This window comes from Anolis sagrei, chromosome 2 (genome assembly GCF_037176765.1).
Source record: "Anolis sagrei isolate rAnoSag1 chromosome 2, rAnoSag1.mat, whole genome shotgun sequence".
Classification (NCBI taxonomy): domain Eukaryota; kingdom Metazoa; phylum Chordata; class Lepidosauria; order Squamata; family Dactyloidae; genus Anolis; species Anolis sagrei.
In genome coordinates, this window is record NC_090022.1 from 7,488,408 (window position 1) to 7,505,752 (window position 17,345).

Sequence of the window (17,345 nt, forward strand, 5' to 3'; positions counted from 1 at the left end):
GCTGGAGCTAGGTGTGAATGTTTCAGCTGACCACCTTCATTAGCATGTGAAGGCTTGGCTGAGCCTGGGAAAATGTTCTGTTGAGAGGTGTTAAGATGTGCCTGGTTGTTTCCTCTCTGTTGTTTTGCTGTTATAATTTTAGAGTTTTTTTAATACTGGTAGCCAGATTTTGTTCATTTTCATGGTTTCCTCCTTTCTGTTGAAATTGTCCACATGCTTGTGGATTTCAATGGCTTCTCTGTGTAGTCTGACATGGTGGTTGTTGGAGTGGACACAGCATATTATTTGAGAACACAGAAATGCTGGACTACTAGAGCAAAACAGCAGAGAGGAAACAACCAGGCACATCTTAACACCTCTCAACAGAACATTTTCCCAGGCTCAGCCAAGCCTTCAAATGCTAATGAAGGTGGTCAGCTGAAACATTCACACCTAGCTCCAGCAGAGAAAAGCTCTTTGCCCCACCCCAGCCATTCCACAGATATATAAACCCATTTTCCTATTTCCAACAGACCTCACTACCTCTGAGGATGCTTGCCACAGATGCAGGTGAAACGTCAGGAGAAAATGCCTCTAGAACATGGCCCTATAGCCCGAAAAAACCTACAAGAACCTAGTGATTCCAGCCATGAAAGCCTTCGACAATACAATATTCCTGCTTCTTGGCAGAAAGGGGTTGGACTGGATGGCCCATGAGGTCTCTTCCAACTCTTTGATTCTTTCTAGGGAGGGGGCATCCCCAGGATGAGGGCCAAGGGGGAGGGAGAGGGTGCCTGTCCCTTCAGAGCCCCAAAGGGACAGAAGGGCAGGGAGGGCCAAGGGCGGGATCCCAAGAGGAAGGAAGAGAAGAGGGAGGGGAAAGGGGTGTGACAGGGGAGAAGAGGCCCCACCCACAGTAGCAGCCAGTCTCATGGAGGAAGAGTTGCAGAAACAGAAGCAGACAGAGAGGATAGGATCTGGACTCGCTTCTTTCCCCACTTTTTCCTCTCAAGGTCGTAGGGTGAGGCCTCAATGTTCAATATTTAGAGGATGCCTCAGCTCTAGAGAGGGGAAGGGGAGGGGGGAAGAGGGAGGGGAAGGGGCGTGGCCAGGGAAGAAGAGGCCCCGCCCACAACAGCAGCCGGTCCCTTGGAAGAAGAGTTGCAGAGGCAGAAAGCTGGGAAGAGGGTAGGACCTGCACTCACTCCTTTCCCCACATTTTTCCTCTCAAGGCTGTGTGGTGAGGCCTCAATGTTCAGTATTTAGAGGATGCCTCAGATCTGGAGTGGGGAAGGGGAGGGGATAGGGGAATGCCTCCAGGGAGATGGGAAGAACGTGGGGCAGGGCTGTGGACTACAACTCCCAGGAAGCTCAGGACATGAGGAGGGCTGGGGGTGGGCTCTGCAGTTGGGCCCCTTCCCTCCCCCCCCTCCTGGAGCCTTCCTCTCAGCCTGGAGAAGAAGGAGAAGAAGGGCCTCCAAGGCTCCAAAGGGAAGGAAAGAGAGGAAGGGAGGAGGGGAGGCAGGAAGAACATCCAGGCCTCCAAAGTCTAACTTGGAGAGAAAGGAGACTAGGGAGGAAAGAGGGGGTTGAGGGGCTTCTTCTCTTAAACGTCTGGAGAACAACCCCTATGAGGAGCGGCTGAAAGAGCTGCACATGTTTAGCCTGAGGCCTCCAAAGTCTAACTGGGAGACCAGGCAAGGGCTGGAGGGAAAGGAGACCAGGGAGGAAAGAGAAGTCAAGGGGCTTTTTCTCTCAAAGATCTGGAGAACAACCCCTATGAGGAGTGGCTGAAAGAGCTGGGCATATTTAGCCCGCAGAAGAAGAGGAGAGGCAGGAAGAACATCCAGGCTTCCAAAGTCTAACTTGGAGACCAGAGAAGGATGGGAGGGAAAGGAGATCAGGGAGGGAAAGGAGATCAAGGAGGAAAGAGAGGTTGAGGGGCTTCTTCAACAACCCCTATGAGGAGCGGCTGAAAGAGCTGGGCATGTTTAGCCTGCAGAAGAGAAGGCTGAGAGGAGGGAGGGAGGCAGAGCTGAGGCAGGAAGAACATCCAGGCCTCCAAAGTCTAACTTGGAGAGAAAGGAGACTAGGGAGGAAAGAGGGAGTTGAGGGGCTTCTTCTCTCTAGGGTCTGGAGAACAACCCCTATGAGGAGCGGCTGAAAGAGCTGGGCATGTTTAGCCTGCAGAAGAGAAGGCTAAGAGGAGGGGAGGCAGGAAGGACATCCAGGCCTCCAAAGTCTAACTGGGAGACCAGGGAGGAAAGAGGGGGTTGAGGGGTTTCAATGGAACAAAGGCTTCAAACTACAAGAGAGGAGATTCCATCAGAACACAAGGAAGAACTTCCTGACTGTGAGAACCGTTCAGCAGTGGAACTCTCTGCCCCAGAGTGTGGTGGAGGCTCCTCCTTTGGAAGCTTTTAAACAGAGGCTGGATGGCCATCTGTCAGGGGTGATTTGAATGCAATATTCCTGCTTCTTGGCAGAATGGGGTTGGACTGGATGGCCCATGAGGTGTCTTCCAACTCTTTGATTCTATGATTCTATCATGAAGTTTGCTCTAAGCTGCCAGGGCTTTGCTTGTCTTACAAGGAAGCCTGTAATCTCTTGAGGGTGGTAGATCATTAACCTGGCCTTTATCTTCCCTTTGTCTTGCGTAGCCTTGGCTTTGTGACATCTTCAGATAGAGAAGGGAAGAGGTTCTTCAGCCCAGATGGAGCCCAGAGTGGAGATGGAGGCCGTCCAGACCAGCCCCGAAGAGGGAAGAGAGCCCCATGAAATGTGGGGCAGGAGAAGTGTTGGGTTCCCAGACAGAATGGCTCAGGATGCCCTGGAGGAGAAGGCCTTCCGTGCACACCTTCAGCGCCAACGCTTCTGGCGCTTCCGCTTCCAGAAGGCCTTGGGGCCCCAAGAGATGGAAGCTGTTTTGGATCCCAGAGTGATGGTTGAGGAGCCACACCAGACCAGCCCCAAAGGAGGAAGAGATCCCAATATAACGTGGGACAGGAGAAGAGTTGGATTCTGGGAGAGAACAAAGGATGATCTAGAGGAGAAGGCCTTCACTGCAGACCTTCAGGGCCAACGCTTCCGACGCTTCTGCTATGAGGAGGTCTTGGGGCCACGAGAGGTCTGCAGCTACCTCCACTTTCTCTGTTGCCAGTGGCTGAAACCCAAGAAACATACAAAGGCGGAGATGCTGGACCTGGTGATCCTGGAGCAGTTCCTAGCCGTCCTTCCTGCAGAGATGGAGCGCTGGGTGAGGGAATGTGGGGCAGAGACCAGCTCCCAGGCCGTGGCCTTGGCTGAAGGATTCCTCCTGAGTCGGGCAGAAGAGGGGAACGCACTGCAGGAAGAGCGGCAGGAGAGAGAGGTCCTTCAGGCCCAGGAGGTCCCATGGGATACCAGGAATATATTATCTTCTGGCTGGGTTGAACTAGAGGACAACACAGGAGAGTCTCCATTAGGTAAGATGTCTTCATTTGGTTGGTTCCTCGCTCTCAAGGATACCCCAAATGTCGGGTCTGTTGTTGTGTCCCCAAATACATGTTTCCTTCCTTCATTCCCTTTTTTCTTCTCTCCTTCCTTCCCCCTTTTTCTTTCTCTTCTGGTCTCTTTTCTTCCTTCTTTCTTTCCTTCTTTCCTTCCCTCCCTCTTTCTCTACATCTTCGCCCTTCCTTCAACTCCCTCTTTCCTTCCTTCATTCCCTTTTTTCTTTCCTTCTCTCCTTCCTTCCTTCCCCCTTTTTCTTTCCCTCCCTCTGTCTCTCATTTCTTCCTTCTCTACCTCTTTCCTTCCTTCCCCCTTTTTCTTTCTCTTCTGCGGCTGGGCACCAATGCGCATGCTCAGTTGTTTTGCCGTTTTGTGAGTGTGTTGTTGTGTTGTTTTTCATTGTGAGTAGATATGTTTGTACCTTGTGGGTTGTGTTATGGGCGTGGGAATTTTGGTTAAGTTTCGTTGGGGTTTTTTGAGTTTTGTTGTTTTGCCGTTTTGTGAGTGTGTTGTTGTGTTGTTTTTCATTGTGAGTAGATATGTTTGTACCTTGTGGGTTGTGTTATGGGCGTGGGAATTTTGGTTAAGTTTCGTTGGGGTTTTTTGAGTTTTGTTGTTTTGCCGTTTTGTGAGTGTGTTGTTGTGTTGTTTTTCATTTTGAGTAGATATGTTTGTACCTTGTGGGTTGTGTTATGGGCATGGGAATTTTGGTTAAGTTTCGTTGGGGTTTTTTTGAGTTTTGTTGTTTTGCCGTTTTGTGAGTGTGTTGTTGTGTTGTTTTTCATTTTGAGTAGATATGTTTGTACCTTGTGGGTTGTGTTATGGGCATGGGAATTTTGATTAAGTTTCGTTGGGGGGTTTGTGAGTTTTGCTGTCCAGTTGAACCAACCTAACAGATTTATATATATAGATTACTATATTGCACTATACCATTATATTGTAATATTATTAGTAATATTACATGTAATGTAAATATATAATTATAATTATAATATCGAATTATTATTACTAGTATTATATTGTATTACATTATAATATTATAAATATTATATGTATATAGAATATACTATATTATATTATTAGTAAAGACAAGATGGAAATGTCTTCTGCTCCCTTCTGTCTTTGCTCTGGCCAGAGCAGCCGTTGCTTGCCTTAGATGCAGGCGAAACGTCAGGAGAGAATGCCTCTAGGCCATGGCCATATAGCCCGAAAAAACCTACAACAACCCAGTGATTCCGGCCATGAAAGCCTTCGACAATAAACAACTCAGCTTCACTTCCTGTTTTTTTCCATTTCACAGGAGACGAGCCAAGGGTGCTGGGAACACCTGGCAGCTCCGCTCTTTCCGATGCAGAAGAAATGGCATCCATTCAGCAAGATCAGGTAAAGAGATGACACCCGAAATGAACTGGAGGTAATTGTGGAAATGCCCCTGACCATACTGGACTCAAACTTGCTTTTCTCCTCCTTCTGCCCAAGTTTCCTCTGAAGAGACCCCAGAACGCTGTTCCTGAAGTCCTTTTCCTTCCACTAAGGCTCACACAGTACCTTCCCCTTCAGATTATTATTATTATTATTATTATTATTATTATCTTTATTTATACCCCGCAAAATCTCCCGAAGGACTCGATGTGGCTTACAAAGGCCAAGGTCGCCAACAAACAACAACATACAAAGGTTCTTGTGGGTTTTTTCGGGCTATAGAGCCATGTTCTAGAGGCATTTCTCCTGACGTTTCGCCTGCATCTATGGCAAGCATCCTCAGAGGTTGTGAGGTCTGTTGGAATTAGGACAATGGGTTTATATATCTGTGGAATGGCTGGGGTGGGGCAAGGAGCTCTTCCCTGCTGCAGTTAGGTGTGAATGTTTAGCTGATCACCTTCATTAGCATTTGAAGGCCTTCCTGAGCCTGGGAAAATCTGTTGCTGGGAGGTGTTAATCTGTGCCTGGTTTTTTCCTCTCTGTTGTTTAGCTGTTATAATTTTAGAGTTTTTTAATATTGGTAGCCAGATTTTGTTCATTTTCATGGTCTCTTCCTTTCTGTTGAAATTGTCCACATGCTTGTGTATTTCAATGGCTTCTCTGTGTAGTCTGACATGGTGGTTGTTGGTGTGGTCCAGCATTTCTGTGTTCTCAAATAATATGCTGTGTCCAGGTTGGTTCATCGTGTGCTCTGCTATGGCTGATTTCTCTGGTTGAAGGAGTCTGCAGTGCCTTTCATGTTCCTTGATGCGTGTCTGGGCAATGTTGCGTTTGGTGGTCCCTATGTAGACTTCTTGTCCACAGCTGCATGGTATACGGGAGACTCCTGCAGAGGTGAGAGGATCCCTCTTGTCCTTTGCTGAACGTAGCATTGGTTGGATTTTCTTGGTGGGTTTGTAGATTGTTTGTATGTTGTGTTTCCTCATCAGTTTCCCTATGCGGTCAGTGGTTCCCTTGAAGTATGGCAAGAAAACTTTTCCTCTGGGTGGATCTTCGTGGCTTGTTCTCGATTGCCTTGCAGCTCTTCTGATGTCTGAGGTGGAGTCTCCATTGGCCTGGAGAGCCCAGTTGAGGTGGTTCAGTTCATCTTGGAGGAGGTGGGCTTCGCAGATTCTTTTTGCACGGTCTGCCAAGGCTTTAATGGTGCTTCCATTTTTCCTACTTCCAACAGACCTCACAACCTCTGAGGATGCTTGCCATAGATGCAGGCGAAACGTCAGGAGAAATGCCTCTAGAACATGGCTCTATAGCCCGAAAAAACCCACAAGAACCTAGTGATTCCAGCCATGAAAGCCTTCGACAATACAACAACATACAAATATAACAGTGAAACTCATAAGCAAATAATAAAACATCAAGCAAAACAATAAAACACTAAAAACAATGACACCATGACGCATTTAAAATCTAAAAGACCGGGCCAAATGTAATGGACAAAATTTAAAAGTGCTGAACTTGACAGGAGGTATGTAGAAGTTTTTGGCGGTAGGTGCAATGTGCAGACAATCCTAGTCTCTAACAAAGTGCATTTGGGACATGATGCCAGGAGTTTTCTATTCTGGAAAGGCACACTGGAACAGCCAGGTCTTCAGGCTCTTCCTAAAGATTGCCAGCGTTGGGGCTTGTCTGATGTCCTTGGGGAGAGAGTTCCAGAGTCGGGGGCCACCACAGAGAAGGCCTTGTCCCCCGTCCCCACCAAACGCGCTTGCGACGCAGGTGGGATCGTGAGCAGGGCCTCTCCAGATGATCGAAGGGAACGTGTGGGTTCATATATGGAGATGCGGTCAAACAGGTAGGCGGGTCCCAAACCGTTTAGGGCTTAAATGACTTAAATCTAGAAATAGTTTTCTAAGATCTACAGAGACACTAGCTGGAACACCTCAGCAAGTGAGAGTCCAAAGGTGGCAGGCTCAAACCCAGAACCTCAATCAATGGCAAATACCAGATGAGAGACTCCCCCCTGGGCACACAGAAGATGGCGACTTGAAAGGCGCTGAACAGACTGCGCTCTGGCACCACGAGATGCAGAGCCAACCTCAAGAAAAGGGGCCACAAAGTGGAATCCACGACCTGCAAGTGCGGAGAAGAGCAAACCACTGACCACCTGCTGCAATGCAACCTGAGCCCCGCCACATGCACAATGAAGGACCTTCTTGCGGCAACACCAGAGGCACTCCAAGTGGCCAGATACCGGTCAAAGGACATTTAATCAACTACCAAACTCACAAATTTTGTATTTTGTCTGTTTGTTTGTTTGTTTTGTTCTGTTAGAAATGTAATACAATTGACTGGTTACCCTGACACGACAAATTAAAAACATTGAAGGTTAGGGCAATCTTATCTTAAATTACAATTTTTTATAAATATTTAAAAAAAATTAACCTACTGATGCCTCAATTAATGTAATTTTATTGGTATCTATTTTCATTTTGAAATGTACCAGTAGCTTCTGAATTTCTCACCCTCGGCTTAAACTTGAGTCAATCCATTTTCCCAGTTTTTGTGGTAAAATTAAGTGACCCAGCTTATATCCGCGTTGGCTTATACTCAAGTATGTACAGTATATCTCTGGGTTGTGGTAGTTTTTTTCGGGCTATATGGCCATATTCTAGAGGCATTCTCTCCTGACTTTTCGCCTGCATCTATGGCAAGCATCCTCAGAGGTTGTGACCTCACAATCTCTGAGGATGCTTGCCATAGATGCAGGCGAAACGTCAGGAGAGAATGCCTCTAGAACATGGCCATATAGCCCGAAAAAAATGACAACAACCCAGTGATTCCAACCATGAAAGCTTTCGACAATACATTTATATCTCTCTCAAAGGACATTGAGTGAGTCAATACAACTGTTCACATTTTTTTTTTGTCGTGTCAGGGCAACCAGTCAATTGTATTACATTTCTAACAGAACAAAACAAACAAACAGACAAAATACAGAATTTGCGAGTTTGGTAGTTGATTAAATGTCCTTTGACCAGTCTCTGGCCACTTGGAGTGCTTCTGGTGTTGCTGCAAGAAGGTCCTCCATTGTGCATGTGACAGGGCTCAGGGTGCATTGCAGCAGGGGGTCAGTGGTTTGCTCTTCTCCACACTCGCATGTCGTGGATTCCACTTTGTGGCCGCATTTCTGAAGGTTGGCTCTGCATCTCATGGTGCCAGAACGCAGTCTGTTCAGCGCCTTCCAAGTCGCCCAGTCATCTGTGCCCAGGGGGGAGTCTCTCATTTGGTATCAGCCATTGGTTGAGGTTCTGGATTTGAGCCTGCCACTTTTGGACTCTTGCTTGCTGAGGTGTTCCAGCAAGTGTCTCTGTAGATCTTAGAAAACTATTTCTAGATGTAAGTCATTGACGTGCTGGCTGATACCCAAACAGGGGATGTCACTGCCTTGGTCCTTTCACTATTGGCTGCAACTTCCCGACGGATGTCAGGGGATGTAATACCGGCTAAGCAGTGTAATTTCTCCAGTGGGGTGGGGCGCAGACACCCCGTGATAATGCGGCATGTCTCATTAAGAGCCACATCCACTATGTTAGTGTGGTGAGATGTGTTCCACACTGGGCATGCGTACTCAGCAGCAGAGTAGCATAGTGCAAGGGCAGATGTCTTCACTGTGTCTAGTTGTGATCCCCAGGTTGTGCCAGTCAGCTTTCGTATGATATTGTTTCTAGCACCCACTTTTTGCTTGATATTCAGGCAGTGTTGAACTGTTCACATGATTATATATATGTTGCTCTGCATTGCAAAGAGTAAACTTGTTCTTTATTGATCATCTGTGTGGCATATTTTCTTTCTCTGGCAAGACTATGTGTGGACTGATAAAATTTGAACTACATGGGATTTTCATTATGCCACAATATCCACACTTTCAGGCAAGAGCATGAACATACCAGAACTGTTTCAGGTGACTGCATGAATTCACTTACCATCATGATGCTTCTCATTTTTTTTAGAATACCCAGCTCAGGAAGGCTGGGATGGTTACTCCTAAAAGTTATCTCCTTGAATTTTTTACTCAGGCTTGAATGGATCAGGATTCTTCTTGTTGAAGAAGCAGGAATGATTTGGGTGTCCAACTTTCTTCTTTCAGGTGATATTTGAGGATGTGGCTGTACATTTCAGTGAGGACGAGTGGACCTTCCTGGATCCGGATCAACAAGCCCTGCACTGGGAGGTCATGGAAGAAAATTATAGGATGGTGGCTTCTCTGGGTAAGAATCCCTCAGCCTCTTAGTTTTAGTAGGGTGGCTTGTGGTATGTTCAGGTTGCATTATGCATCCTTTCGTGCTGTAGAACAGGCTTGAAGGGCTCATTCCTTCCTTCTCTCCTTCTCTCTCTTGCTGTCCAACGATGCCAGGGAAGCCGCGAGAGTTGTATAATGGAAAGAAAAGCAAAGAAGTCTGAATGCAGACACAATACTCAAGTCTCTGATAAAGTCCAAAATAAAACAGCAGTCTCACATCAGACTGCAGGCAATGACCAATTAAACCTATAGAATTATTGGTCATTGAAACAGTTTCTCAAATGCAGACTTGAAGTACAAATGGGAACAAAGGCATAAGCATCAGAGTCGTTGGTTACCAGTGAAAGTGGACTACTCCTTCTTCTGATTTATAGCCCTGAATTCCCCATGCAGGAGGTGCTAGGGTGGTTCCCAATTACTTTGGTGTTTCTGACAACTATTCTTACTTACTTACTTACTTACTTACTTACTTACTTAGGCAATCCCTCGTAGTCTGAGGATGATGGTCCTCCAAGTTCGGTGTCCTGGGGGTGGGTCCGTAGGTGGCTGTGGAGTCCTATTCTTGATCTGCATCTTCTTCCACAGTGAGGGCATTGGTTTCCAGGTGGGAGGCTGTCTCAGTCGGGGTTGGCTTGACGCGCCTTCCTCTTGGCACGTTTCTCTCTTTCACCCTTCATTCGTGCCTCTTCAAATTCTCCAGCACTGCTGGTCACAGCTGACCTCCAGCTGGAGTGCTCAAGGGCCATGGCTTCCCAGTTCTCAGTGTCTATGCCAGAGTTTTTAAGGTTGGCTTTGAGCCCATCTTTAAATCTCTTTTCCTGCCCACCAACAATCCGTTTTCCGTTCTTGAGTTCAGAGTAGAGCAACTGCTTTGGGAGACGGTGGTAGGCCATCCAGACAACGTGGCCGGTCCAGCGGAGTTGATGGTGGAGGACCATTGCTTCGATGCTGGTGGTCTTTGCTTCTTCCAGCACGCTGACGTTTGTCTGCCTATCTTCTCAAGAGATTTGCAGGATTTCCCGGAGGCAGCGCTGATGGAATCGTTCCAGGAGTTGCATGTGACGCCTGTAGACAGTCCACGTTTCGCAGGCATAGAGCAGGGTTGGGAGGACAATAGCTTTATAGACAAGCAACTATTCTAGCTGAATGGCATCTTTGCTCTGTTTCCTTTCCCTTTTCCAGAAATATGGGCACTTGCAAGACCTCATCCTCTGATTCTAATTCCTGAACACTTTCCTGCTCCCCTTCCTCTTCTGAAGATGAGAATTCCCTAACACTGGCCTCCTTTCTCTCCCTCTCCTTCTCTCTCTCATTCTCCAACAGCACCAAGGAAGCCGCGAGAGGGCATGGTTCAACTGGACTCCTTTCTCTCCTCCTCCTCCTTCTCTTTCTCACTCTCCAATGACACTAGGGAAGTCGAGAGAGAGCAAGGGGCAATGGCATTGGCCTCCTTCCTTCCTTCTCTCTTTCTCCCTCTCCCTCTTGTTCAGCGGCATGCACCCCCGGCCACGGACCTTAATTTAGGTCTGGCGGCCCACGGGTTAGGAACCATTGCTGTAGACCAGTGTTTCTCAACCTCAGGGGTCACCAAAGACTCAAACTACAAGAAAGAAGATTCCATCTGAACATGAGGAAGAACTTCCTGACTGTGAGAGCCGTTCAGCAGTGAAACTCTCTGTCCCGGAGTGTGTTGGAGGCTCCTTCTTTGGAAGCTTTTAAACAGAGGCTGGATGGCCATCTGTCAGGGGTGCTTTGAATGCAATATTCCTGCTTCTTGGCAGAATGGGGTTGGACTGGATGGCCCACAAGGTCTCTTCCAACTCTAGGATTCTATAACCATCAAAAAACACATATTTTTGATAGTCTTAGGAACCTTTTTGGCAGAAAAGGCTGAAGATCTCTCAGTCGGTCCTTCTCTTCCTTTTTGGTGTTGGTCAACTACATCTCACAGAATTCAAAGACAGCCCCCCCCCCCACCCCACCAGTATTCAGTGTTGATCATGTAGGTATGTGCCAAGTTTGGTGGAGATCCATTGTGGGCTGGTTTCAGAGGTGAACTATAAATCTCAGCAACTACAACTCTCAAATGTCAATTCTATTTTCCCCAAACTCCACCAGCATTGACATTTGGGCATATGGAGTATTCATGCCAAATTTGGTCCAGTGAACGAAAATACACCCTCCATATCAGATATTTACATTGCGATTCATAACAGTAGCAGAATTACAGTTATGAAGTAGCAACGAAAATAATTTTGTGGTTGGGGGTCACCACAACATGAGGAACTGGATTAAGGGGTCCCGGCATTGGAAGGTTGAGAAACATTGCTGTAGACAATACGATTATTTATTTGTTTGTTTGTTTATTGTGTCAGGGGCAACCAGACAATTATATTACATTTCTAATAAAACAAAACAAAAACAAACAGATAAAATACAAAATTTGCAAGCTTGGTAGTTGATTAAATGTCCTTTGACCAGTATCTGGCCACTTGGAGTGCTCCTGGTGTTGGTCCTCCATGGTGCATGTGGCAGGGCTCAGGTTGCATTGCAGCAGGTGGTCAGTGGTTTGTTCTTCTCCGCACTCGCATGTCGTGGACTCCACTTTGTAGCCCCATTTCTTGAGGTTGGCTCTGCATCTCGTGGTGCCAGAGCGCAGTCTGTTCAGTGCCTTCCAAGTCGCCCAGTCTTCTGTGTGCCCAGGGGGGAGTCTCTCATCTGATATCAGCAATTGATTGAGGTTCTGGGTTTGAGCCTGCCACTTTTGGACTCTCGCTTGCTGGAGTGTTCCAGCGAGTGTCTCTGTAGGTCTTAGAAAACTATTTCTTGATTTAAGTCGTTGACGTGCTGGCTGATACCCAAACAGGGGATGAGCTGGAGATGTCTCTGCCTTGGTCCTTTCACTATTGGCTGCTACTTCCCAGCGGATATCAGGTGGTGCGATACCGGCTAGACAGTGTAATTTCTCCAGTGGTGTAGGGCGCAGACACCCCGTGATAATGCGGCATGTCTCATTAAGAACCACACCCACTGTTTTAGCGTGGTGAGATGTGTTCCACGCTGGGCATGCATACTCAGCAGCAGAGTACCATAGCACAAGGGCAGATGTCTTCACTGTGTCTGATTGTGATCCCCAGGTTGTGCCAGTCAGCTTTCGTATGATGTTGTTTCTAGCGCCCACTTTTTGCTTGATATTCAGGCAGTGCTTCTTGTAGGTCAGGGCACGGTCCAAAGTGACTCCCAGGTATTTGGGTGTGCTGCAATGCTCCAGTGGGATTCCTTCCCAGGTAATAATCCTCAGAGCTCAGGGTGCTTGTCTGTTCTTAAGGTGAAAGGTGCATGTCTGTGTTTTAGATGGATTAGGGATCAGTTGGTTTTCCCTGTAATAGGCAGTAAGAGCACCTAGAGCTTCGAAGAGCTTCTGTTCAACCATCTCAAAGCTCCCTGCTTGAGCGGTAATGGCACGATCGTCAGCATAGATGAAGCTCTCTGTCCCTTCTGGAAGTGGCTGGTCATTTGTGTAGATGTTGAACATGGATGGAGCAAGCAGGCTTCCCTGAGGCAGGCCGTTCCTCTGTTTCCGCCATCTGCTTCTCTGGCCCTGGAACTCAACAAAAAAGCTCCTGTTTTGTAGCAGGTTTCCTATGAGACGGGTGAGATGGTAGTCTTTTGTGATATTATACATTTTTCTCAGGAGGAGGCATGAGAGAAGCCTTCTCGTAGGATTGCAAGACATCCAGGCGTCCCCTGGGCAACGTCTTCGTAGACGGCCGATTCTCTCGATCCAGAAGCAACCAGAGACAACTTGCAGCATGCAAACAAGCAAGGATAATACGATACTATGATGGGAGTGATCATCCAACAACTTCCACAAAGGGGTTCTCCTTTGATGAGGCAAAGTTCTCTCCTCCATAAGAAGATTCTCACCTCTTCTTTCTCTCACACATAACACACATAACGTCACTACCTCTGAGGATGCTTGGCATAGATGCAGGCGAAACGTCAGGAGAAAAATGCCTCTAGAACATGGCCATGTAGCCCGAAAAAACCCACAAGAACGTAGTGATTCCAGCCATGAAAGCCTTCGACAATACATTGAACAATCAAGTAGTTGCTTGATTTCAGTGTTCCATTTTCTCACGCCTTCCTTCTTTTTGTCTTTCTTCTTTCAAGGTGGTGATGGACAAGAGAGTGACAACAGGGGAGCTCCAAATATAATGTGGCTGAACACAGAGAGACGTCATAAGGAAGAAGAAAGAAGCCCAAAAATGGAAGCAGAAGGATATGATGGGAATCAGTGCCCTGTCGACACCAGAGAAATCACAATAGAAGAGACAATAGATGAAAGCAGGGAGATTGGAAACAGCCCTGTCTATGAGAATGGCTTCTTCCAGGAGGCGTCGAGTACAAACAATAAGAAACACCAAATTGTGGGGAAGCCATATAAATGCCTGAAGTGTGGGAAACGCTTTCATCGAAAAGGAGGCTTGCGCAGACACCAAAGCACCCACACAGGAGAGAAGCCGTATCAATGCCTGGAGTGTGGAAAATGCTACACCCAAAAGGATAGCCTCAGTAGACACCAAAACACCCACAGGAAAGAGAAACCCTATAAATGCCTGGAGTGTGGGGAATGTTTCTTTCGTAAAAGATACCTCAAGACACATGAAAGAAACCACCCAAGAGAGAAGCTGTATCAATGCCTGGAGTGTGGAAACTCCTTTTATGAAGAAGGAAGCCTCCGTAGACACCAAAACACCCACTTGGGATTGAAGCCATATCAATGCCTGGAGTGTGGAAACTCCTTTTATGAAGAAGGAAGCCTCCGTAGACACCAAAACACCCACTTGGGATTGAAGCCATATCAATGCCTGGAGTGTGGAAAATGCTATACCCAAAAAGATAGCCTCAGTCGACACCAAAACACCCACACGGGAGAGAAACCCTATAAATGCCTGGAGTGTGGGAAAGGTTTTTCTGATAAGAGAAGTCTTATTCGACATGAAATGAAACACAGAGCAGAGGAATCCTATAAATGTCTGGAGTGCGGGGAGAGTTTCTCTTTGAGAGAGAGCCTAAGTCTACACCAAAACACCCACTTGGGAGAGAAGCCATATAAATGCCTGGAGTGTGGGAAACTCTTTAGTCAAAGCTATTCCCTCCGTAAACACCAAAACATCCACATAGGAGAGAAGCCATATCAATGCCTGGAGTGTGGAAAATGTTTCTTTCGGAAAGGAGCCCTGAAGAGACACGAAAGAACCCACACAGGAGAGAAGCCATATCATTGCCTGGTGTGCGGAAAAGGATTTACTGAGAAGACCAATTTTATTGGACATGAAATGAATCACAGAGGAGAGAAACCCTATAAATGCCTGGAGTGCGGGAAGAGTTATAGCCTGAAATGTGTCCTAAAAGCTCACCAGAACAGCCTTACAGGAAAGTGTGGGAAGAGTTTTGGCTACAAATTAGACCTCACAAATGTCCCGGATAGTCGTACAGAAGATGAGACCAACGTCATGTCTGGAGTGAGGGAAGAGCTTCCATTGGAGAGCAGTCTCGAGGCCCACTAAAAAGCCCACGTGGGAGAGAAGGCAAAACGCCTGGAATCTGATCAATCCTCAAAGTTTACTGGAATGTTCTTACAAAGAGAAATTGTCCACATTCCTGCCTTTTGGAAAGAGTTGAGTTGCACAACAAGCTTCACAAAGTAGTAAAAGAAAATGTATTGTCGAAGGCTTTCATGGCTGGAATCACTAACTTCTTGAGGGTTTTTTTGGGCTATATGGCCATGTTCTAGAGGCATTTCTCCTGACGTTTCGCCTGCATCTATGGCAAGCAACCTCACCTCTGAGGATGCTTGCCATAGATGCAGGCAAAACGTCAGGAGAAATGCCTCTAGAACATGGCCATATAGCCTGAAAAAAACCCACAAGAACTTAGTAAAAGAAAAACCCATGTGGGAAAGAAGCCATGGAAATAACCTGCTTCTCTTTTATCTCACCTGAGTTTTAAATTAGTTTTTAATTAGTTTTTTTCTTTTAATCATTACATGTAGCCCGCCCGTTGTCACTGTGATTGCTCTTGTTGTAATTTTATATTGTTAGGTATTCACATGTTTTATGCAATTATGATGTTGTTGTTTATTAGGTTCTTGCGGGTTTTTTCGGGCTATAGAGCCATGTTCTAGAGGCACTTCTCCTGAAGTTTCGCCTGCATCTATGGCAAGCATCCTCACCTCACTACCTCTGAGGATGCTTGCCATAGATGCAGGCGAAACGTCAGGAGAAATGCCTCTAGAACATGGCTCTATAGCCCGAAAAAACCCACAAGAACCTAGTGATTCCAGCCATGAAAGCCTTCGACAATATGTTGTTGTTTATTGTTTGTGTTCTCGGTTTGTGTTTTCGGTTTTACTCTGTTGTAACTTGTTGTTTGGGCTTGGCCTCATGTAAGCCACTCCGAGTCCCCATTCGGGACTATAAATAAAGATTATTATTATTATTATTATTATTATTATTATTATTATTAAATGCCTGGAGTGTGTTAAAGCCTTCACTCAGGAGAAAAACCCCTTTGTGTATGAAGTGAATCTTAGAGGAGAGAAGCCTCTAAATCAGTGGTTCTGAACCTGTGGGTCCAGAGATCATAGAATCATAGAATCAAAGTGTTGGAAGAGACCTCATGGGCCATCCAGTCCAACCCCATTCAGTCCAACCCCATTCAAAGCATCCCTGACAGATGGCCATCCAGCCAGTCCAACCCCCTGCCAAGAAGCAGGAATATTGCATTCAAATCACCCCTGACAGATGGCCATCCAGCCTATGTTTAAAAGCTTCCAAAGAAGGAGCCTCCACCACACCCCAAGGCAGAGAGTTCCACTGCTGAACGGCTCTCACAGTCAGGAAGTTCTTCCTCATGTTCAGATGGAATCTCCTCTCTTGTAGTTTGAAGTCATTGTTTTGCATCCTAGTCTTCATGGAAGCAGTAATCAAGCTTGCTCCCTCCTCCCTGTGGCTTCCTCTCACATATTTATACATGGCTATCATATCCCCTCTCAGCCTTCTCTTCTTCAGGCTAAACATGCCCAGTTCCTTAAGCCGATCCTCATAGGGCTTGTTCTCCAGACCCTTGATCGTTTGAGTCGCTCTCCTCTGGACACATTCCAGCTTGTCAATATCTCTCTTGAATTGTGGTGCCCAGAATTGGACACAATATTCCAGATGTGGTCTAACCAAAGCAGAATAGAGGGGTAGCATTACTTCCCTGGACCTAGACTGAAACCTGGGGTTCTAGGACTCAATGATGAATCCCAGATCACTCCCAAGCTGCGAACCTGCGTCTTCAGGGGGAGTGTGACCCCATTCAACACAGGCTGTAACCCTATGCCGTGTTTGGCCTTGCGACTGACCAGGAGGACCTCTGTCTTGTCTGGATTCAATTTCAATTTGTTTGGCCTCATCCAGACATCACAGCTGCCAAGCATCGGTTCAGGACCTGAACAGCCTCCTTAGCTGGTAAACTGGCTGAGATTTCTGGGAGTTGTAGGCCAAAACACCAAGGTACCCACAGGTTGAGAACCATTGCTCTAAATGCTCAGAGAATGGGAAGAGCTGTGTCCTCAAATCTGGTCTCAAAACTCTCCAGGAGAGAAATCATACACACACCAAGAGGGTGGGAAGTGTTAAAGCCTTCACTCAGGAGAAAAATCCCCTTGAGCATGAAAGCGGGAAGGTAATGGTGCTCCATGCAGTCATGCCGGCCACATGACCTTGGAGTGTCTACGGACAACGCCAGCTCTTCAGCTTAGAAATGGTGATGAGCACCAACCCGTGGACTTTATGTCAGGGAAAAACCTTTACCTTTACATGGCAAACATTCAGACATACAACATATATAGACAGACACAATTTAACATTCCAGCTTTCCAGCTTCATGAGGGTATGTCCAATTCTGGCCACAGGGGGAGCTGCTGCTTCACTATCCACTTGTGATACCAAGTCCTTGATGGAGTACTTCCTCATTCTTATGCACGCTGCTGGAAGGTTTTATGATGTAATAATTACGAGTAAATTAGCCTCTCCGCATAAAGCGGTACCTATTTGACAGATGCAACTGTCATTTGGGCTGCATAGGTCAACAGCAAACTAGATTA

At 46.7% G+C, this 17,345-nt stretch overlaps 1 protein-coding gene across 1 annotated transcript; it reads left to right on the top strand.

Annotated features, from left to right (window-relative positions):
• Positions 1-1,103: 1,103 nt before the first annotated feature.
• LOC132765299 (zinc finger protein 436-like) lies at positions 1,104-15,009 on the top strand. Its single transcript, XM_067465194.1, has 5 exons — positions 1,104-1,167; positions 2,640-3,443; positions 4,769-4,851; positions 9,038-9,158; positions 13,364-15,009. Exons 2-5 carry the CDS (start codon positions 2,693-2,695, stop codon positions 14,761-14,763), a joined length of 2,355 nt encoding a protein of 784 aa, XP_067321295.1. The 5' UTR covers positions 1,104-1,167; positions 2,640-2,692; the 3' UTR covers positions 14,764-15,009.
• Positions 15,010-17,345: the final 2,336 nt, after the last annotated feature.

What these genes read in the sequence shown, in the direction of transcription:
- LOC132765299 (XM_067465194.1), top strand. Translation starts at nt 2,693, where the DNA reads ATGGAGCCCAGAGTGGAGATGGAGGCCGTCCAGACCAGCCCCGAAGAG. An exon ending in CATCCATTCAGCAAGATCAG is followed by an intron (nt 4,852 to 9,037) that starts GTAAAGAGATGA and finishes TTCTTCTTTCAG; the next exon opens with GTGATATTTGAGGATGTGGC. An exon ending in TAGGATGGTGGCTTCTCTGG is followed by an intron (nt 9,159 to 13,363) that starts GTAAGAATCCCT and finishes TCTTCTTTCAAG; the next exon opens with GTGGTGATGGACAAGAGAGT.